We start from the raw sequence: 23,112 nt of genomic DNA, 5'->3' as shown, positions 1-23,112 counted from the left end.
ATTTCACTGTGGTCATAGCAGGGACCATGTCTGTCTTGTTAGTTGCTGCATCACTGAGCCTGGTCAGAGCAGGCACTCAGTGAGTAATTTTGAATGAATGATTTCCAAGGCGTTTCCTCCCTCATACTTCAGATGTTGAAATATGGGTCTGCTAGTAAGTTGACAGCACTTGTCTTTTCAAATTACTACTATTCAAGTATTATTGCTTGTATGTGTTACCCTATTTTAATCTTTCCTTGGTGTTAGAATACATTCTGTTTCTTGTTTCTGGATCCCAGAAAAAAAATGATGTAACTGAAACCCTACATGTACTCATGCCTTTATCGTCTCTTCATGTTTGGTTCTTATTTTTCTTCTACCATCATATAAATCCTACAAACTGCAACACTGGATTTTTAAAGATTATTCATTTGAAAAGCAGAGTGAAAGAGAGAGAGGGAGAGAAACAGAGAGCTCTTCCATCTGCTGGTTCACTCCCCAGATGTCGACAACATCCAGGGCTGGGCTGCACTGAAGCAGCAGCCAGAAACTCCATCTGGGTCTCCCACATGAATGGCAGGAACCCAAGTACTTAGGCTATCATCTGATGCCTCTCTGGTATATTAGCAGGAAGCTGTATCGGAAGGGCAGAGTGGCCAGCACTCAAACCATGAACTCCAATATGAGATGCAGGCTTCCAAAGTAGCAGCTTAACATGTTGCCCCACAACACACCCCCACAATAGTAGTTTGAAATGCCACTTCCTTCAGGAAGCCTTCTGTATTTCCCTGTAGTGTTCAGATCCTTAGTTACATTTGTTTTATCTTCTGCATTTATGAAATGCTTTCATATAGATCTATTAATAAGAACCAAAGTAGTTCTAATGTGTTCTATATTTACAACTACATGAGTGTAAGCTTATGAAAAATGGATTTAAATGATAATTTATTTTGGTGTAAAGGTTTTTGAAGTCCATGCTTTTTTCATAATATGCGTATGCCACTAACTTCTCAGAGTCCTCATATTTAATACTGAGAACAACCCTAGGAAGCTGGTATTATCTTGATTTTATAGATGAGAAGATTGAGGCTTAGGTTTCCTGAGGTCATGTGGCTAATAAATGAAAGAACTTGGCCTTAAACCCCAGGGCATTGGACCAAGAGCCCGTGCTCCTCACCACCTAACCCTAGGGCTATCTTACTTGCTGTAACTGATGGCATGCTTTCCCAACCTGGCGATTCTTATTTGAAGGAGACTTTCCTTACTTTATACAGCAGAAAACAGCAAGCATCTGAACATTCACTTAGGTTAAGAGTTTGAACCCAGGTGTTTTACTCCATTGTTCTCGTTATTTATCTTATACCTCATGTGTTGCTTCGTAATTTTTTTTATTTTAATATAGGCATTGTATATGCCTTCAGAAAGTGTTCATTCATTTTAGGGGTAGGCAACTAGAAATGAACATTGTGTTTTTTAAAAGTTGCTGCTGCTACAGAGTGGGAAATAAAAGTCTGGCCGTGATCTGTTAAAAAGTTTGCTTGGTGCCGCCCAGAGCAGTTTCCTTTAATCACCCCGAGTTTTCTGTCACTACCTGTTACATTTTATTGGTTATATACATTTTTAAGTAACCAATCCTGAATCACAGGGCCAAACGTGGACTCTGTTTGACTCAAATGGTGAAGGGTTTATGGAAGAACACCAGGAAAGAGCTTCTGTCACCTTGATCTCATTATGTATGAGCCAAGGATATCTGAAGCCGGGGATGAAAGCTCTGGGGTTCTCCTGTCACTTCACTTCAGAGGCTAGCAAAGCTGCTGGAGTGAGGCGCAGGGCTTTGGTTCCTCTCTGTTGCTGTTGCCCTGTAACAGACACCCTGCTCCATTCCTTATCTGCTTCTCCTTAGCGTGAGCACCGGCAGCGCTGCCTTCTGACCTGGTTTAAGCGTCCTTAGTGACCTGTGGCAATCCTGTACTCTGGTTCCCTTTGAGAGTGTGCTCACTTGGCTTCTCTTAGGGTAACGATTTTACTTATAGAAGTTAGATTAAGAATTTTGTACTCCCCTTATTAAAGAGATAATTTCACAATGTAATTTGCTTCATAGCCTCCCACAGTTATGTTAAGCTGATGGTTGCCAAACACCAGTGCAAAGTAGATTGCTCTTACATGAGATAAAATACATGCTCAGAAAATTTGGCAACATAAGCTAGTCTTCTTCCAAAACAAATGCAGATGGATTTCTCTTTCCCCAAATTGGCCAACTGCTATACCTGTATTAGACACAGATTTTAAAAAGAATACCAGATTATACTAATTGATTCAGAATTATCATTCTTTAGTATATTGACATCCATTTTTTCTTTATTGATAATAACTATTTTTTCTTTAGGTGAAATAAGGGTACCAGTAGGAGTTTGGTCATCAGTTCTGGGTTACAGTGTTTCAGCTCAGGTTCTGAATGACTATGTGGCTTGGACATACTACATCACCCATTTTGAGCTTCAGTTTACTCCTCAGTAACATGAGAAAATTCCATTCTTCAGAGTGGCTGTCATGATTAAATCAGTTGATCCCTATAATGTGCGTAAAAGTTTCCTGTCACTGAGTGGTCCTTTAATTAATATGTTTTGTGTAACTCTGATGATATATTTGTCACTTGTAGTGCAGCATCTCAGTAAATTGGAAAGAGGAATATAACATGAAAGTCAGCACCAGCATTTCAACAAATGAATTTTGGGTGCCTAGTGTGAGGATAGGATGGTTTTACAACTGTGAATAAAGGCAGTGCCCTTTCAAGCACCCAACACTACAGGCAGCATAGAGATACACATAATGAAATCTCTGTAATGTAACATGACAAACAATCATGGGGGAAAAAAAAAAGAGCAGGAGGTAAGTTGAGACTTGAGTGGTGTACTAATTTTGATAGAAATAGAGGAAGAATTCCAGAAAATAACAACAGGAGCTTGGGGGAGAAAAAAAAAAAACAGAAAATGGAGATGTATGTGATGTATTCCATGAAATGAGGAGAAGCTTTTCACTGGTAAAGGTACTAAAGAATGGAGGAAGAATAACAGGACATATGATTGATGTTACTTCAAGTCTGTGCTACGGACACCCCAATATTCCACACCAACCCCTTTGTATTTAGTTTCTAGGCAGTGGGCAGTCACTGAAGACCTTTGGAAGACTAATATGAGCTGGGCTTTAGGAGATTATGAATTGGGGAATTTAGGGTGTGGCAAAAGATGGAAGAAAATAGACCAGTTAGAAAGCTGTTGAAATTGTTCCAGGTGAGAGGACATGGGGATCTTTAAGTAGTTGTATTGCCCAAGAAGATGTAAAAAACAGTTGGATATGCAAGACATGGCAGATACTGAATCTTTTGAACTTGGCAAATGAAGTCACACCTTTAAAGGATGGGTAAAGGGATAGACTGTTGTTTGCCTATGGCATTTCTATTTGAACTAGGCTTATTTTGTCCACATTATGTACTTCACATGAACTAGTTGTCTGCCAAAAAATAGAAGCTTCATCTCTGGTCAACAATGGTGTCACTGTGCTGGGTAATAAAGGTGTTTTGATCATGGGTGTGCTAGTTTAGGTTTCCTGCATTGTGAGAGTTCATCAAGGAGCTAGATGATTTGCCCTCCTTTGTTTTACTTTTTTGGTTGTTTTTTTTTTTTTCAAGAAAGTAGAGCCAACACTTGGTAATTTTTGTTTTTATATGTATTTATAAATGAAGTGCTACATATATTGACCCTAGATATGATTTACCTGACACAGGACTGTCAAAATTGGTCACAGAAGTCCTAAAATGCCATTCTCCATAAATGTTGAAATTGATAATATTTGTTTATTTATTCTAATGGTTGCCTTTACTTACCACTGATAAATCATACCATGGTAAGTAATATAGAAATAAGTGGCAAAAGTGAATAGGAGGAGTGAGAAGATTGTAAATTGACAGATTCTTTAGCAACTAAGTAGACTACAGGGATCTTAAGACCAAAGCAAATTTTAAAAATAAAAGCTTTATCTTTTGACTGAGACATGGCCTCTAGTTTTGATAGAAAGTACTAATTTGTAACTGTGGTTTATGAAAACTTGTAGTATCTTTATGTTATCTAGCCATTCTGATCTTGAATTCCTGGTATCTTCTTTAGCTAATGGTTATAATTCTGTAACAGTTTTATAGCAACTCAAAGACCTGTTTGCCCACAACTGATTTTTGATATTAATATAGTACTAGTGTCAGTTATTTGTTTAATTGGAGCTCCAGTATCACACTGGAAGGATAGGTAGGCTAAGAGGCCCTAGATCCTGAGCTGATATCAAGTCTACATTTACTAATGTTGTATTCTTTAGACCATCACTTAAAAATTATGTTTCAGTGTTTACCTGTGGCTGCCCTACCTGAAATTCAGTCATTTTGAGCACCAAATGAAGCAGTCTATTTGACAAATCACAAATTTATGAATTATATTATCATAATTATTAAAATGGACTAAAATTCTTAGTCTGCAAGAAATGATCTTATCAACCTTCTATTTTCAGAAACACCAAGTGTTTCCCCAATACTTAGATGCAGGTGGCTGGCGGAGTCAAGATGCACACATTTTCCAAGATCCCACACCAGGGTTGGGGTGGGGGGGAAAGTCTGATTTCTTGCTTTCAGGTGCAGGGTAGCTTTTACTGTGGTGTTGTTGTTGGAATAATGGTATTATGAAAATCAATACTGTCTTTATCTAGAGTCACTCCTGTACTTAAAACATCCATAACCTGACTACATTGGAAAGAAAAGGGAGAAAATAAGGGAGAAAAATGAGACAATGTGATATACAGACTGATAATGCTACCCACAAGTGGCTCAGCTGCAGTTCAGTGACACAGTGTCTGGACTTGCCTAACCATGTATAAAACAAATACTTTAAGGTTGTCGTGAAGGAGCTATTTTGTAAGACTTACCAATTTATCCACAATTAAAAATAAAATGAAATTTTGTTAAGGAACTAAAAATGGTTGGATATACCTGAAAACGATTTTTGTCATAATGATTTTATTTGTTTACATTGTTAAGTTTGTAGCAAATAATTTGGCTTTACAGTTTTGAGTGTAGTTTGTTTTCTAACACATAATTTAAATAGCTGCTGTGGTACTAACACAGTTTTAGTCAAATTTGATGTTTCCATTTTGAGAGTTTAAATGAGAGCTATAGTAGTGCAGAAACAACTTCAACAGATTGATAGCTATATTGATCCAATTAGTTCATATAACACCCACCATTTTGAGGATCTGGAATAGACTGGGAGAAATTGATGCTTGTAAGTTATAAAATCTCGTCATATCCTCTTAAATTTTCACACAACAGAAACCAAGTATATGATAGTCCACATACAAATAGCACGTGAAAGTCTTCTTTTTTTTTTTTTTTTCCCCAATTTGGCAAGTAAAGAATGCTATCTTAGCTGTTATTCAGCATTGTGAAACAAATATTCCTTTAACTGGCATACTGTTTACTTCTTGTAAAAATTAAATTTTAAAATATAATTGGAAAACTAAGCAGAAATAAATCACTACTTTGATTAAAAGTAGTCTAGAAAACTCTTTTCTACTCTCTAACATCATTAATATTTTATTCTTTTAAATAGAGAAAATATGTAATAATTCCTCTATTTCCCTGGCTAGGAAACTTGACCTATCTGTGGGTTAGTAGACTCAAGTCATACTAATTATAAAGCGTTAAGTTGTAACAAGTTTAATTTAGATAATCGAAAATATCTTATTGATTGTTTTTCCAGAACTTGACATTTACAAATAATAAGATTATTTTTGAAAACCAAATTCTAATGACGGGGATAATTTTTCCTAATTTGTAAATTCAAAAGTAACTGTATTGCACAAGCATATAAAAATTATATTTTCCCCAAAAATCTTAAACGGAGAATTTCATTTTATTTGAAGAAATTAGTTTCCAGGAATTTTGTAAATTTTTATGCTGCTTTGAATAGATGGGCAACTAGGTGAAATGACAGTCTAAAATAGAGAAATTCCAGTTTCTATGGAAAGCCTCTTTATATACTATGTAGTTCAATAAATTGTACAACCAAATTGTTAGTAAAATATTTTCTATACTCTTACTAATGAACTGTTTCATGGCCTATTTCTGTTTGTGTGCTGTCCTGTTGATATAGGTTTCTTCTTTAAGTTAATAATATTCTTTTATTTTTAGTCTTAAACCTTAACTAAAATTGTAAGGAAGTATCAGGCAAGCAGCAGGTACTTAACTTGCTGTTTTAATAACTTTTACAGTATTCAGTGTTGTCTGTTTCTTGTTGGTGGATGTGGGTAAATTCTGTGAGTATGAGGTCTATGAGTACATATAACAACATTTTACATTTTATTTTCCATTCATCCTTATATGTAGTAATGTTTGGATTGTTTGAAGTACAGTAAATTTCCATTGTGACATAGGTTAATTTTTTCAACACATTCATAAAGTAACATAGCTTCTCTCCATTTGATTTTAGGATCTAGCAGTGTATTTATTTTACAGTGCTTTATCTCTATCTGTAAATCTTTTTAGTTAGCTCCTTACTTATTAGTGAATTGAAGGCAAGTCTAGTGTAAAAGCATTTGCTATTATGTATCTGGAAACTAATAATTATGAACAAGTATAGAAATCCAAGTATGTTTACTGAAGACACTTTTATAGTTGGAAATTGGCTTAAAGTCACTTTTAAAAAGAGCTCCAATGTAGTCTCTGTAATTCTTGGCATAGGTACTGTCATTTATAAATGGAGTTGATTAAACTATGTGTTTTATGACATCTATAAGCTGAATTTTTAAAGTTCATTAATAATATTAAGAAATCATAAAGGAAGAGGGGAAGATTATACTCCTAAGTACATTTGCATTATAAATCTTTTTTTGCAAAAGTACATATGGAGCTTTTTATCCTGGAATACATGCCATATAAACTTGATCAAAGATTTTTCTGTTAACTATTACCTTCCTTGTGTTGACAAACCTCAGAATCTCCTAAAAATGGATCTAACAATCAGTTGTAAGTTCTAAATACAACAAAAACAAGAAGTACAACAAAAGTTTAAAAAATTTACCATTTATTGAGTATGCACAAATCACTTTTTCTTTGTTACTATTGCCTTAAAATTGACTTCCCTTTTGTTTTAAAATAAACTATGTCAACTCTTTGAAATTAAGAAATAGAAGATGCCTATGTTAAACATCTTTGTTTTATTTGTTGAACATATTTGGCTGTCTGTACATTGCAATTATTTGTGGCTACAACATTGAATAAGAGAGAAAAAAATTAATCACTTATGTTTCATATGCCCTTTTCATTGCTAATTTGTTCTGAGGAATACTGTTTTTACTAAACCATTATTGCTTGTCAATATATAGTAATATATTTGAATTCCCAAAGTTATATTTGATATATATACCCTTCATTGCTTGTCAGGGAAAGAAGTTGAGACATAATTATTGGAATTGAGATTTCTAAAAGCAAGATTTCATTTCACTCAAATTGGAGAGTGAAATTAAATCATCTATGAGAATGTCTTCCTATTACCGAATTGTAAAAAGAAATTATGTGTAATGAAGATTAAAACATGATTTCAAATATTTGGAAAGTAAAGTACTATGAATTTTATTGTTCCATGATTAGAAGTTATAGTTGCTTCACATATTATAGCTACAAATAGTCATTTTTTTAAAAAAGATTTATTTATTTATTTGAAAGGCAGAGAGAGAGAGAGAGGGAGAGAGAGAGGTCTTCCATCTGCTGGTTACGCCAGGCTGGAGCCATGCCCATCTGAAGCCAGGAGCCTAGAGCTTTTTCTGGGTTTCCCGCATGGGTTCAGGGGCCCAAAGACTTGGGCCATTTCTGCTTTCACAGGCCATAGCAGAGAGCTGGATCAGAAGCAGAGCAGCCAGGACTCAAACCAGCACCCATATGGGATGCCGGCACTGCAGGTAGCACCTTTACCTGCTAAGTCACAGCACTGGCCCCAGTAGTCGTATTACAACTCTTGTTAATACTGAATAATAATTTAGAATACACTTAAGCTTGCCAAATATTTTAATTTCATCATTAGGTGTTCCACATTAATCATAAACATCTTAAATAATGAAAATAAATCATAGGAGAGTTTGAGTAAACTTTTCTGTTTTATAGTTGATATTCAAAGACTATTGTTTAATCGTATTTTAGCCTAGAATTTCAAACTAATTTTAGTGAAATGGAATGGAATTACCATGGGATTTTGTTGGTACATAGGCCACCATACATATGCATAAGTTAATATGTTTATTAAATTGTATGAGGGGACTCCAAAAAGTTCATCAAAATGAAATTTATTGCAAAAAAAGAAATTCACATGTAGTTTTTCATAATACATATTTTCCATTATCTTTTTGAAGACCTCATCTATTGCATTTTATCAATTTACTGTTTGAAGACAGCATTACAGTATCTACTTGCATACATGTTGAACATATTTCTTGGAGTGTAAGATTGTGAGAGAAAAGATTACTATGGCTTTACCATTTCTTTATTTCAGTTCTTGCAAAAATATACTTTTCTGGTATTAATTTAAAAGATATTTCTCTATGGATAGAAAATTTTAACTATATTTATAATATCTGATAATTTTAAATGACATCTTTAATTCATGTGCAAAATTGTTTTGATCTCCCTGTTTTAGTATTTTTACTAGAGAAAAAGTTAAAATTTAATATTGTAGCATCAAGTTATATTCTTCATAGTTCTGTGCTGGTCTCAAGTTTAAGAGGCCTATAGTTTCTGGCTCAAAAAATACACATATTTAAAGACAGAAAATGTGCCCAACTTCATTCAAAATTTTTTTTTAAGATTTATTGTATTTATTTGGAAGACAGGGTTACAGAGAGAGAAGGCGAGACAGAGAGAGAGGTCATCCTTCCGCTGGTTCACACCCCATTTGGCCTCATCGACTGGAGCACAGCTGAGCCGAAGCCAGGGGCCAGGAGCCAGGAACTTCCTCCCAATCTCCCACAAGGGTGCAGGAGCCCAAAGACTTGGTCCGTCCTGCTTTGCATTCCCAGCTGCATTAGCATGGAGCTGGACTGGAAGTGGAGCAGCTGGCACTTGAACTGGAGCCCATATGGCATACTGGCGCTGTAGGCCGGGGCTTTAAGCTGCTGCAGCACAGCACCAGTCCCTTTCATTCAGAATTTTAAAACGTGTATTAAAGAATATAATAAAATACTTGTTTTACCTATCAGGCAGATCATTATGGTATTATAAAATAATAAGCTTAAAGCAATACAAATTTTTTTCAAGATTTATTTATTTATTTGAAAAGCAGAGTTACAGAGAGAGGGAGAGACAAAGAGATCTTCCAGCTGCTGGTTCACTCCCCAAATGGCTGCAATAGCTAGGTTGAATCCAGGATCGAGGAACTCCCTCTGGGTTTCTCACGTGGGTGACAGGGGCCCAAGTGTGCCATCTTCTGCTGCCCTCCCAGGCACATTAGCAGGGAGCTGGATCAGAAGTAGAGAAGCCAGTATTCAGTCTGTGCCCACAGGGGATGCAGGTGCTACAGGCCGCAGCTTAACACTCTGTACCACAGCACTAGCCCCAAAGCAATACAATTTTTAAACAAATTTGCAGAACATCTTAGTGCTTGGTCACCTCCTATATACCTCAAAGTTCTTAAGTATGTGGCCGGCACCACAGCTCCCTAGGCTAATCCTCCGCCTGCGGGGCCAGCACCCCGGGTTCTAGTCCTGGTTGGGGCGCTGGTTCTGTCCCGGTTGCTCCTCTTCCAGTCTAACTCTCTGCTGTGGCCCGGGAGTGCAGTAGAGGTTGGCCCAAGAGCTTGGGCTCTGCACCCGCATGGGAGACCAGGAGGAAGCAGCTGGCTCCTGGCTTCGGATCTGCGCAGCGTGCCGGCTGTGGCAGCCATTTGGGGGGTGAACCAACAGAAGGAAGACCTTTCTCTCTGTCTCTCTCTCTCTCTCTGTCTAACTCTGCCTGTCAAAAAAATGAAGTTCTTAAGCATGTTTAGGATATAAAAATGTATAATGTTGTCCTCATTCTTCTCAAAAGCCAGTAATTCATTACTTATATGTAAATAGGATAAAATACAACATGCACTATTATGTCCCTTTGTAGACCACAGAATAGTTCATGTATTGTAAGTTAGCTATTCTTCACAAAAATACTGTGAAATAAAAATAGTACTGTATGTTAGGAGAAAAATGATAAGTCCATTACCTGTATAAACTCATTTAATGTTCACATGAACCCTACCATTATCATTCCCATTTTATACAAGACATGGAGAACTTAAGTTCAAGAACTTAAGAATCCTCAGTCTTAATAAACTATATTGCACAAATTTTTGTTCAGTCATCCAACTTAATCTCCAGTATGCACATACGATTCAGAAGTTAATGACTTCTGTTTAAGTTTGCTGGTACTTGTCTGCATCTCTCTAGTTCATAGGGGTGCTTAAAGGAGAGGAGCAGGGGAAGAACAAGCTTGCTCTCACAGCCTGCCATGATAAGTACCAATGACAAATTACAGACTGTGTAGTTTCTCTAATAAAACAAATGCAATGACAAGAACTTTCTTTTTATGAAAATATTTCCTTTATTCAAGTAGTGCCAAGTAATTTGTTTTGTTCAGTAACTTTTTTTGTTGTCGTTGTTGTTCAGTAACTTTGATATGATTTCTTAAGAAAAGTCTCAACATCACTGGATTAAAAGCTGATATTTATTTTTAAAAGATTTATTTATTAATTCATTCATGCAAAAGGAGAGTGACAGAGAGAGAGGGAGAGATGGAGAGAAACAAAGTCCTTCCATTCCCTGGTTCACCCCCAAAATGCCTGTAATAGCTAGAGCTGAGCTGAGCAGGAGCTGGGATTTGGAAGCTCCATCTGGGTCTCCCACGTGGGTGGCAGGGACCCAAGTACTTGGGACATCATCCATTGAAAAAGTTGATATTGATTTAAAGCTTGCTGACACTTTATGAAAAAAAGCTTTGTCAGCAATACAGAATGAATGCTGTGCTAACAAAATTCCAACTTTTCTGTGGGATGATCCAAAAACAGCAAACAGAAGGCATTACATTTCTTTTTTGTTTTTTTTAAACTTTTATTTAATGAATATAAATTTCCAAAGTACAGCTTATGGGTTACAATGGCTTCCCCCCTCCCATAACTTCCCTCCTACCTGCAACCCTCCCCCCTCCCGCTCCCTTTCCCCTTCCATTCACATAAAGATTCATTTTCAGGGAGCGGGAGAGGGGAGGGTTGTGGGTGGGAGGGAAATTATGGGAAGGGGAAGCCATTGTAATCCATAAGCTGTATACTGGAAATTTATATTCATTAAATAAAAGTTAAAAAAATAAATAAATAAATAAATAAAAAAAAATCTTTAATTAAAAAAAAAGATTCATTTTCAATTCTCTTTATATACAGAAGATCAGTTTAGTACATATTAGGTAAAGATTTCAACAGTTTGCCCATATAGCAACACAAAGTGAAAAAACTACCATTGGAGTACTAATTATAGCATTAAATAACAATGTACAGCACATTAAAGACAGAGATACTACATAATAGTTTTTTTAAAAAAATTAATTAATTTTCTATGCCATTTCCAATTTAACACCAGGTTGTTTTTTCATTTCCAATTCTCTTTATATACAGAAGATCAATTCAGTATATAATTAGTGAGGACCTCATCAGTTTGTACCCACACAGAAACACAAAGTATAAAAATACTGTTTCAGTACTAGTTATAGCATCACTTCACATTAGACAACACATTAAGGACAGATCCCACATGGGGTGTAAGTACACAGTGACTCCTGTTGCTGATAGAATCAAAAAGGGGGAGAAAGATCCAACATGGGAAGCGGGATACACAGCAGACTCATAGAATGGCAGATGTCCTAAGCAACACTCTGGCCTCAGAATAAACCCTCAAGGCATTTGGATCTGGCTGAAGAGCCCATGAGAGTATAGTAGGCATGGAAAGCCAAGATATCATGGAAAAAAAAAAAAAAAAAGACCTAAATGAAAGATCTCTGTGAGTGAGATCCCAGTGGAAAGAACGGGGCCATCAAAGAAGGAGGTACCTTTCTCCGAAGGGAGGAGAGAACTTCCACTTTGACTATGACCCTATCGGAATAAGATTAAAGTCAGCGAACTCTAAAGGCTTCCATAGCCATGGCAACTCATGACTAGAGCCTAGGGAGATTACTGACGCCATGAACAGGCATTACATTTCTTAAGAGTCACAAGTGTGTACATGCAAGTTATGCCATTCCTGTTATTAGCTGTTATTTGGTATTAGAACTCTCTTCGACAGGCCAATGCTGTGGCACAGTGGGTTAAAGCCTGAGCCTGAAGTTCTGGCATCCCATATGGGCACCAGTTCCAGTCCTGGCTGCTCCATTTCTGATCCCACTCCCTGCTAATGCTCCTAGAACTGCAGAGGATGGCTCAAGGCCTTGGGCCCTTGCACTCACTTGGGAGACCCAGATGAAATTCCTGGCTCCTGGCTCCTGGCTTCAGATCCGCTTAGCTACTCTATCTTTCAAATAAATAAATAAATAAATAAATCTTTTTTTAAAAAAGAGAATAGATTTAGAAAACCTTGATTTGCAGATTAATATGCTACATGGAGAATTTTTGTATATATTGATGATTGGAGGTTGGGGGTGGGGAAAGCCCAGATATCTCAAAAGTAGGTGAGATCTGTGCACTGTGCCCTATATTTATATAGCTCTTAACTGAGTATAATGTGTTTACTCTGATTTTAGGACATTTGCCTTAACATTATGCCTTTCATATGTCAAAGACATTTGCTGGATTAAGAGCCTGACTTGTTTCTCTTGCCCTGTTCAGAAGCAGGTTTACACAAGTATTCTGATGTGAAGCAGAGAATATGAAGTATTTATAATGATTGTTAAAGTAAAAAGAGGCATAGCTCAGTTGGTTAAGCCATATTTTTAAAGAGTTCTTAATTCTATCTCAGTCTCAGTAGGCTTAGGTACAAAAGCCAATCTCAGAATTTTTTTTCTTTTCTTTTTTTTTTTTTTTTTTTTTTTTTTTTTTTTTTTTTACTGTTTAAATGACATAACTGAGTTAAAGAAAGAAACTAAATAAAAGGTTATGCTGTTTACTTACACCTTTCCTGAGTCATCTTCACCTTTATGGCCAAGCTTGACTACAATACACCACAGTGCATATTCATATGGCATTCGGTAATGGACTATATTCTACTTCATGTATCATTTTCACCTATTTAATAGATGGGTAGTGAGTGGAAGAGAGAAGGTGAGAGCACATAACATGTACTCAAAATGTCTTCTTTTTAAATTCCAGCAAATTCAGTAAAGCTAGAAATGCAGAGCGATGAAGAATGTGACAGGAAACCCCTGAGCCGCGATGACGAGATCAGGGGCCATGATGAGGGTAGCAGCCTAGAAGAACCCCTAATTGAGAGCAGCGAGGTGGCTGACAACAGGAAAGTCCAGGAGCTTCAAGGCGAGGGAGGAATCCGGCTTCCGAATGGTAAACTGAAATGTGACGTCTGTGGCATGGTTTGCATTGGGCCCAATGTGCTTATGGTACATAAAAGGAGTCACACTGGTAAGCAGCTGAAAGAATAACCTGATGACTGCCTGTGACATCTGATGTTGATATTACCTGACATCTATTCTCTTTCCTTTTTATTCAGGGGTGGCAATGGTGAAACTACCTTTTCAGAATTCTGCTAGTATTGGATTGCTGAAAAGCAGAGAGTAGCCTGGGTCTTGACTTCCAGCCTTCAAATCTGAATAGCATATCAGAAAAGAAGTTTGGGATTCAGTTTCCACAGTTCTTAATATAGCAATAATATGATAAGGGTTCAAAAGGTATAGGAGAATTTCATTGTGTAACTTAATCTTTTTATATTTCTATACATATTTTTCCATACCCATGGGCAGGTAATATAGTTTGCTAGCCAAGAGTTAATACTACAAAATGGCACTCATGCATTTATATAGGGGTGAATCATTTTCAATTTATCTAGTTAACTTGTTGAAATACAATTTCCAATCAATCTTTGCTTACCACAGATCATAGTAATAGTAGGCAGGTACTTTCCCTCGTTCAGGGATATTACCAACTTCCTGTAATTTTTGGTTATAACTCCCGCAAGAAGATATGTAGGGTCAAATATCTCAGAGGGTGCTAGGTGTACAAGTAGAGATATGTAATCATTGAATGGGATGAAGAAGCCCTCAGAGTAACAGAAACTTTGGACATTAGGTGGAAAGTCTTTCCTTCATGAGAGCCCACCAAATGAGGCAAAGGATGTCTCCACATCCTTACATCTTTAGCTAAATTAAAAAATAAAAAGCAACAGAAATGAGATTGTGGTAACAGAGAAGGATCATTGATTTGGAGGTGGTGGTAGCTTTCTGTCTAGTTCAAAGTAGTGTTATACAGTAAAATATCAATAACTAATATTCTCAGAATTTTAAAATATACTCTTTTGGAAAAGAGATAAATCACAATAGAGAAATTTAATAATTTTTCTTCTAAATAATCAATTTAATAATCCAATGCTTAAAACATGAGCAATACAGGGTACATTGAAGTCTTTTTAAACCAAACCTTTCTTTATTATACACATAAAGAAAGTACAGTGATTTTTCCATTGTCCCCTTGCTTGAGAAAATGCTTTGTTAAGGATTGATCCAAGATTTCCTGATGCCCAGGCTGGTTTTGTTTTAATATGCCCTGTTTGGTGTGGTGTATTAATATACCCAGAGCTCATTATGAGGTCTAACCATAAAGCTGATATTTAGATTACTGTGAGAAATTATACATTAAAAGCAGTTTATCATAATCAAAATATCAGCTTTAGACTTCTATATATCTTTTTCCAACCATATAGTCACATTTTTGCTTTTTGTCTTGTTTAAAATTTCCTTTTTAAATAGCAGTGTATTTTAACATTTACATTAGCAGTGCTAATTTTCTCCCTTAAGTTTTCTCAAAGGTTCTGGGAAAAGTTGAAAAAAATCAAGCTTGAGATTTAATAAGAAAAAAAAAGGAAAGACTAAAAAACAATCAATCTACCTTTTATCAGTGCTCATAGAGTAATTCTAGGTGTAGTTGAGTTTCATAGTGTTATATATTCATTCTATCATATTTTATGTCAAGGAATATAATACCCATTCAAATGTATAATTCCTTCACAAACCAAAATCAATCCAATGACTGTGCAGTTGAATTGCATATGCTGTTGATTTTAAGGCAGAGGAGTATGCTAAACAATTTTTGGAATATTTTTTAAAAAGCTTTTAGGTCTTTAGTTTAAAAATTCAAAGAACCAGAGTATACATTTCTTAAAATTTAGGTTAATCAATGTTTCTCTGTGTCTGCAGTGATATTCATGAGGATTGTTAGTTGTAAATACAATAACTGAAAACCTACTCTACTATCCAATTGGTATTTACTACTGTGCTAGAGTTGAATTTTTTTAATTCTGAGATCTAATTGGCATGGAAAATATTTATAAAGTTATGCAGATTTTCATAAGTCCTAGGAATATAACAGTAAGCAATGGCACTTTTGAAAATATATGTTTATTGGAGTATTGTGAAAATTATTATCCATTCTTCAAACCTGGGAATTTCTTGGTTAAAGTTAATAGCTTTTCATGAAGGAGCTTGGGATATCTATAATGCCTTTTTGATTTTGAAATTGTAGCTATGGTATCTTTAAATTAGCTATTTAAGTAGTATTTTTGATGACCAAGTTTATTTATCTGAGTGGATCCTGACATTTTCAACTCCATTTTCATACTACTTGAGAATACAAGGTCTATTTGTGTTTCTTTAAACTAGATTGATAAAAATGTAATCAAAATCTAGTTGTTAACCAAATATTTTCTCTTTAATATCATGAACTACTGCCTTCATTTTGAACTTCCCGGTTTTACCATTTATTTGTAACTAATATAAAAGAGACTTGTCCTCAATCTTTATGAAGCCTTTGGGAAGCATTTTCGCATAGTTTTAAATCATAGAATATCTAATATAAAATTGATGGTGAAGAAAGATGTACAACCAACCAGTTTATAACAACATGGAGTATCAGGTCTAATTTGCTTCTTCTTTCTCTTTCATACTTTACTAGAGTGCCAATTCTATTGTCTAATTAATGGCTTGGTGTTATTTCTTTGGCATTGCTACTTTAGTAAGTAATCAGGTAATATTGTCATTGGATACTCCAGGCATTCTTCACTGGAAATATAGGAAGAGCAAAGAAAGTAGGGGTAGTAAATAAATTCATATATGAGCATAAATGGATGGGAATGCTTTACATAGAAGATACTCATAATTTTTCCCCATTTCGGGCCGCATACTCCCATCTTTGTATTAAGCTTTCAGCACCCTCTCTTGTACATTGCAGCTTTGTGAAGCCATTATCTTGCTCCAAGACCCCTCAACAGGTGTTTGGGATTTTGCATAGTTACAGGTGGATACTCCATCTAACACAAGAATACCAACTGTCTGATCAGCCAAAGGAAATGCACTCGTGTATACTGACATTTCTGTTGAATAATTAAACATAGATCTAGAACTACGTGTTTATAAAGTACATAAAAGATTGAAATTCCCTTTATTCCATAACAAAAATAATATAAACTCTTATTCATGAGAAACTAAAAATAGACCAATAGATTGGTAGAATGACTTTTTTTTAAATGCAGGTTGAGAGTGAACATGGCAGATACCACAACCATGTCTTCATTGTTCTCCTGGATCTAGAGTTTTTACTCCAGATTTTTGTGTTCACTAGTGGGAACAGTAGCTATCACAGGCACAATAAGCTACTTAGTTTTTTTTTTTTAATTGGATTACTTTATACTATCATTACTGTAGTTAGTGTATTTGTGGGATTAATTTTCAAATTTAATTTGATTTACTTTTGAAGAGCATGATCATTTTTTCAGTCCACGCTGAATCAAGAAGGGCCAGTTGATCTTCCTGAGAGAAGAAATAACCAAAAGAAATAATTAAGATGTGTTGTTAAAGTTCCATAGACAATGAACATTTTTGCATATGTAACTTTTGCATAGAGAAAAATGCAGTTAACCGAATCTTTTACTTAACTACCAGATAACTTTACACCTATCTGTAATGCCTAGGCAAAGAAATACCCATCAACATTGAATAAAATGTTTGCTGATGTTTTACAGAAATGGCTTTCAAAAATTGGGTTAATTCATTTAGCTTTATTTATTACTAAACAGATATAGAGATAACTCCTATACTTATTCCTGAAATGTACCTTTATAAACTAAAAAATTTCTTAAGTTACCACCTGATTTCAACTTTGTCCTCTGACAGTAGTGTTTCTGAAAGTGTCACTGTAATTCCAGCTAACTGGATTGTGGAAATGATGGTTATCGTGATGAATAGAGTTAGTTAAGCAAATCAGTGTTTCTTGAAACCTTGTCGGCTGAATTTGAAATGAATTGTGATAACCATCCCTTTTATCAAAAAAAGGAATATGACTGCTTACCTTCATCATGCCTTGTTCTTTACATCCTATGGCCACAAAACTCCAAAGGCCTCCACACTGTAGTTTGTACACTCAGCAGCATGGCAGTATCTCCAGTTACATCAAAACCATCCTTCTTCTTTTTTAAGATTTATTTATTTGAGAGGCAACAAGAAAGAGAGAGCATGTGCAGTCTTCCATCTGAAGGTTCATTCCCTAAATGCTTGCAACAGCCAGGGCTGGGCCAGGCAAAGCAAGGAGCGAGAAACCCCAGCCTGCTCTCCCCTCATTGGTGGCAGAGGACCAATTTCCTGGACCATACTCTGTGGCCTTCTCAGGTGCATTAGCAGGAAGCTGGGTTTGAACCGAAGCAGCAGGTACTCCAACCTGCACTCAGGTGTGGTATGCAGGCATCACAATCAGGGCCTGTGCAGTGGCTTACTTGGTTAATCCTCTGCCTGCGGCGCTGGCATTTCATATGGGCACTGGGTTCTTGTCCCGGTTGTTCCTCTTCCAGTCTAGCTCTCTGCTGTGGCCTGGGAGGGCAGTAGAGGATGGCCCAAGTGCTTGGACCCTGCACCCGCATGGGAGACCAGGAGGAAGCACCTGGCTCCTGGCTTCGGATCGGCACAGCTCCAGCTGTGGCAGCCATTTGTGGGGTGAACCAATGGGAAAAAGGAAGACCTTTCTCTCTGTCTCTCCTTCTCTCTGTCTATAACTCTACCTGTCTAATAAATAAATTAAAAAAAAAAAAGCATCACAATCAGTGGCTTAACCCACTGTGCCACAACACAGACCCCTGGACCATTCTTTCATTATTTGAAGACAACCATATAAATTTACCAGTAGTTTCTCATTTTAAAAATTTGAAGATGTTTACAGTATTTTATACGTGTGAAAACAAAATTATCCTGTCAGTCTTGTAAAACTCAATTAAATGAATTTAAAAAAATTTTTAACAGGGTTATCCTTATTACTGTTTTCTTTTTTAGAAACTACTCTAAATTAGGGATTTTTCAAGTCAGATAGCAGGTTTAAAAATATCTGAGCATACTACAGGAATATTTTCCAAAGGCCAACATGATTTCAAATTTATTTGGTCACCACATGCATTTAAATCTCTTTTAAAGTTATGGCATCCTGACTTGTTATATGCCTGAGAAACCTTATATAGAGAGACTACAAAACTAAAAATCAAATATTTGGAGTGGAAAGCATAATTTATGTTTGCTCTTTTCATCCTTTTAAAAACCATTAATTTGTGAAGGAAATGCCCCCATCTTCTATTATAGACTTTATAGTGGGGGTGGTAAGTAGATAATTCTGATTTTAAAAAGCTGCGAACTGGGGCCAGTATTGTGGCACAACTGGTTAAGCTGGCACTTGCAAAAATGCCGCCATCCCATTAGGCACCTGTTTGAGACCTGGCTGCTCCATTTCCAATCCAGCTTCCTACCAATGTACCTGGGAGGGCAGTGGAGGACCCCTGCATCCATGTGGGTTACCCAAATGGAGTTCCATGCTCGACTCAGAATTTCTGTGAATTTTAAGACGATAACATGGTAACATAAAGAGAACAGTAAGGTTGACTATCAGAAGACAGACTGACCAGATTCAAGTCTCAGCCTCAGAATTTACTGTCTGTGACTATAGTCTGATACTTTGATACATGAACTTTTATTTCTTCATTTGCAAGTTGATATTAATAGCTAATTATTAATGACATTGTAAAACTGAAATATTGCATGAAAATCAACTTGTAAGACAGTTAAATGATGGAACCTAGTTATTCAAACGTAATTAATATTGTTACTCTTTTGAGTCAACTACAGGAATTTTGTCAAATTTATATGAAGAGAGGAAACAGCCACCCGCTATAAAGCTCAGCCTTGGTATTCTGATCAGAACAAATTCTAGGAAGATGAGTGTTTAGAAGACTTATGAGAGAGAACATTTCTAGTATAGAGATCTGGCTCTGGTTAACAGTGGATGGTGAATTAGTCCCTTGCAGATAACCTACTTGATCTTTCCTCCTTCTCCCTTCTGCAGGTGAACGTCCATTCCACTGTAACCAGTGTGGAGCTTCTTTTACTCAGAAGGGCAACCTTCTGAGACACATAAAGTTACACTCTGGAGAGAAGCCGTTCAAATGTCCTTTCTGTAGTTACGCCTGTAGAAGAAGGGACGCCCTCACTGGCCACCTCAGGACCCACTCTGGTGAGTGTCACCAAACTCTTTGAGGAGAAAGATAAACTAGGAAAATTCAAAGGAGTGCTATAGAATAGTATTAAATACCTTACAGTTTTTGTGCTTAGCTAGCAACAACCTAAACATTATTTTATGTGTATGCTGTAAATAACTGATAAATCTTTTAGGATACATGTGACCGGTTTTAGATTGACGAACTTGGCAAAAAGGAACACTGTCAACTAACAGTGTTTCTTATTGCAATACAGTGAAATAAGAAAACAGCTGTTATATAATTTTTTTTTAATTTTTGCAATTGTTAATATAGTAAGTACTGTTAATCCAGGATAATTAAAGACTTAGAAAAATATGAGTTACATTCTAAAGTTACTATACAGGAGATAAAAGCTGTGATATATTTTGACTGACATAGTACTCAGGCCAAGATTTCTGTGGGAAATCAAACATTGTTATTTTTAAACTTGAAAATATTATACGCTCTAGAAATGGACTGTTATTTTATATTCCAATTTAACTCTCCTTGTTGCTTTAGCTCTCAAACTGTAGTCATTGCACACTATCTGAAACTTTTCTCTGCTTCATAAATCATTAAACAGTTGAGAACAAGTTTGATTTTTATAAAAATGCCAGGATATAGTGCATAAAAGAAAAAGAATGATCAGAAATCTGAATGAATCTCATTTGACTTTTAGCATGAATTGCCATAACCAAGAAGTTAAAGGTGGAAAATTAATATAGAATACTCTCAAGCCAGTTTTATATGCTCCTTCTGTCCATAATGACATATTAAATTTTAATTTTAATATGAAGATATGATGGAAGTGACATTTTCATCTACATTGACAAATTGTGTTAGAAAGTGCTAAGGATTGTGAGGTAATGCCTGTATTATCTTTCTTTACATTTTCCCTGTTATCCTTAAGGCTGTTCTTAATTTTTAACATGAATGTGAATTATGTAAAACTATTTTAAACATTAACTCTTAAACTTGGGGCAGTGACAAAAATGAAATTAATGCAAACATTAAAATAAAATGGTTTAAGTATATATTTTACTTTCCTCCCTGACACAAAGTAATTCACTTCTTTCCAACTATGGCATTTTGTTTTAAAATTATGCTCTGAAAATTATATTTTAAAGTGGTATCTTTTTATTATTTAAGAGTATTATTTATGAATAATATTTTTAAGACATGATAGCTTTTTAAAATATTATTGAGTTGTCCAAGGATTATTCCACATGTAGATTTTTAATGAATACATATTTTTCTCAATTTCATTCTAGCTTTAAATATCTATTTTATTCTTTACAAAATTGTGCTGGTTTTAATAACATGGATTAGTGTACATCCTTTGTCTTTCTTCATAAATAAAGAAGAGGTTCTATAATAGCTTTTGTGCTGATTTTATGACGTAATATACCAAATCATAATTTCTCCAGATATATAAACTGTATCCTCAAACTGGGCAATTAAAGAGAGTTTAATATAGTGACTGATGGGGAAAGGTATGCATCTACTAACATCATCAAGGGGTGATGATATTAATTTGGTCATACTTCCTTCTTAAATGTAAAATGTCACCACTAGTGCCTTCATACAGGGAGACACTAAAAAGCTCTTAAAGCCCATGCTTCTCAAATTGCTCGGAAAGCTCAAAATCCATCATTATATCATTCTTCTGCCACTAAGTTTCTTTGTTCCCTTACTTACAACTTTTGAGTACATACACTAGACAAGACTCTTTGATTTCATAGTGAGCCCAAATCCTAATTCCTATAAATTCTATCTTTGATGATCCTGTATTTCTGAGGTTACTCTACTTTCTCCATCCAAAATTTACTGGACAAGTTTGTTTTTTAAGAGATTCCTCAGGGAATCTTCAACTTCCAAACATAGTTTTCCATATACTCCCAAAAACATCCCCAAATCACCTTGAGAATTGGGGGAAAAAATGTCAGCCAGTAGCTTACTTCTATACTAGTTCAGCAGCTTGAAATGTCCAAAATACCAAGTATTCTCAACTTTCAATACAATAATATCAGTACTTCAAAACCTGGCTAAAATATTCTTCCTTGGAAACAGATCTCTGAAACCATGAATCCCAAGGTTTCTGGACAGAAAAAAAAATATTTACTTGGATTACTTGCTATATTGGAGTAGCCACTTCTACTTAACCTCTTTGATCTCAAACTTACAGGATTCTGGTTATGGAGGGGATGACTTTTGGCATATCTTGTAGAATACATCCAGACTTCTTCCAACTTGGAACCATACATGAGCCATTCCATTGGAAGGCTATTTTTTCACTCCATTTCACCTGCTGATACTTGATAATAGGTCACAAGTTATGTCCAATGAAATCTATAGGTTTGAGCCCATTTTGTTTTCTTTGCCATTCAAATGAGTTTCCTGGTTGAATGCAATGTTGCAAGGAATGCCATGGTAATTGGCAAAGCATTCTGATAAATCCACGTGTGAAGGAATTTGTGAAAGTATTAGCGTGGGGAGGAAGGAAAATGCACATCCTGAGTATCTATAAATGTCCATCAGAATAAATGTTTCCTCCGTGTTGAGAGAAATCTAATGTAACCTACTTGCCACCAACGGATTGGTTGATGTCCCTGGGAAATGTTGCCATATCAAAGTCTCAGCATTGGAAATGTGAACCCAACAGTGGTTGTAGTTAAATCAGTCAGAAAAGAGAAAGTCCATGTAGCTGAATTCATGGAGTTTCCATCCCTGGAGCAGAATATCCAGGTAATGAGTGATAGGTATAACACAGATTACCTTGTGCCTTCTCCAGTGGATGCTCTCTAGAAGGAATTCACATAGGACACCATATATCACAATTGATATGAATTTGAAAGGTGCATCCACATCACTTTCCCCTTGAAATTTTCTCGTCAGTCTTCTACATGGAACACTACATATCATTACCTCAGCAATCTCTCCTTCCATACACAGTATATAATCAGATATACTGGCTGAAATTGTAACTGCTAGGGTGATATGCTTTTAGCACTACATCTCAGGGCCTCCTGCTTTAATAAAACTATAAACAATAATCACAGTGATGTGAACTATGATCTTCATCTACACTGTTTCCATTAATCAATCATTCAAAACATACCATGAGGCCATTTGTGTGGGTTGGGGGTACAGATTGTGATGCAATTTTCAGGTATTAGATACCTGAGCTACTTGCTCATAAAGTATACTTGGGCTTCCCAAACCTGCTTGGTCCCCGTACCCTTTAACAAAGAAATGATGTTGTACCTCTTGTTTTACCATATGTTGAGTCAGATGACACCTAGTTTTTGATGCATAATTTGGAGTTCCATA

At 35.8% G+C, this 23,112-nt stretch overlaps 1 protein-coding gene across 15 annotated transcripts in view; it reads left to right on the top strand.

Moving 5' to 3' along the window:
• IKZF2 (IKAROS family zinc finger 2) overlaps positions 1-23,112 on the top strand; it is a 169,919-nt gene that overhangs the window by 98,605 nt on the left and 48,202 nt on the right. For 12 of the 15 annotated variants that reach the window (XM_062191163.1, XM_062191145.1, XM_062191060.1 and 9 more), the window contains 2 exons: positions 13,383-13,649; positions 19,611-19,778. In XM_062191163.1, coding sequence (XP_062047147.1) covers positions 13,383-13,649; positions 19,611-19,778 — 435 coding nt within the window. The remainder of the gene's footprint in view (positions 1-13,382; positions 13,650-19,610; positions 19,779-23,112) is intronic. The other 3 variants (XM_062191182.1, XM_062191173.1, XM_062191191.1) reach the window with 2 other exon arrangements.

This window comes from Lepus europaeus, chromosome 1 (assembly GCF_033115175.1).
Source record: "Lepus europaeus isolate LE1 chromosome 1, mLepTim1.pri, whole genome shotgun sequence".
In the NCBI taxonomy this organism is placed as follows: Eukaryota; Metazoa; Chordata; class Mammalia; order Lagomorpha; family Leporidae; genus Lepus; species Lepus europaeus.
Note: the sequence above shows the minus strand (reverse complement) of the source record. Positions and strands in the feature narration are given on the sequence as shown.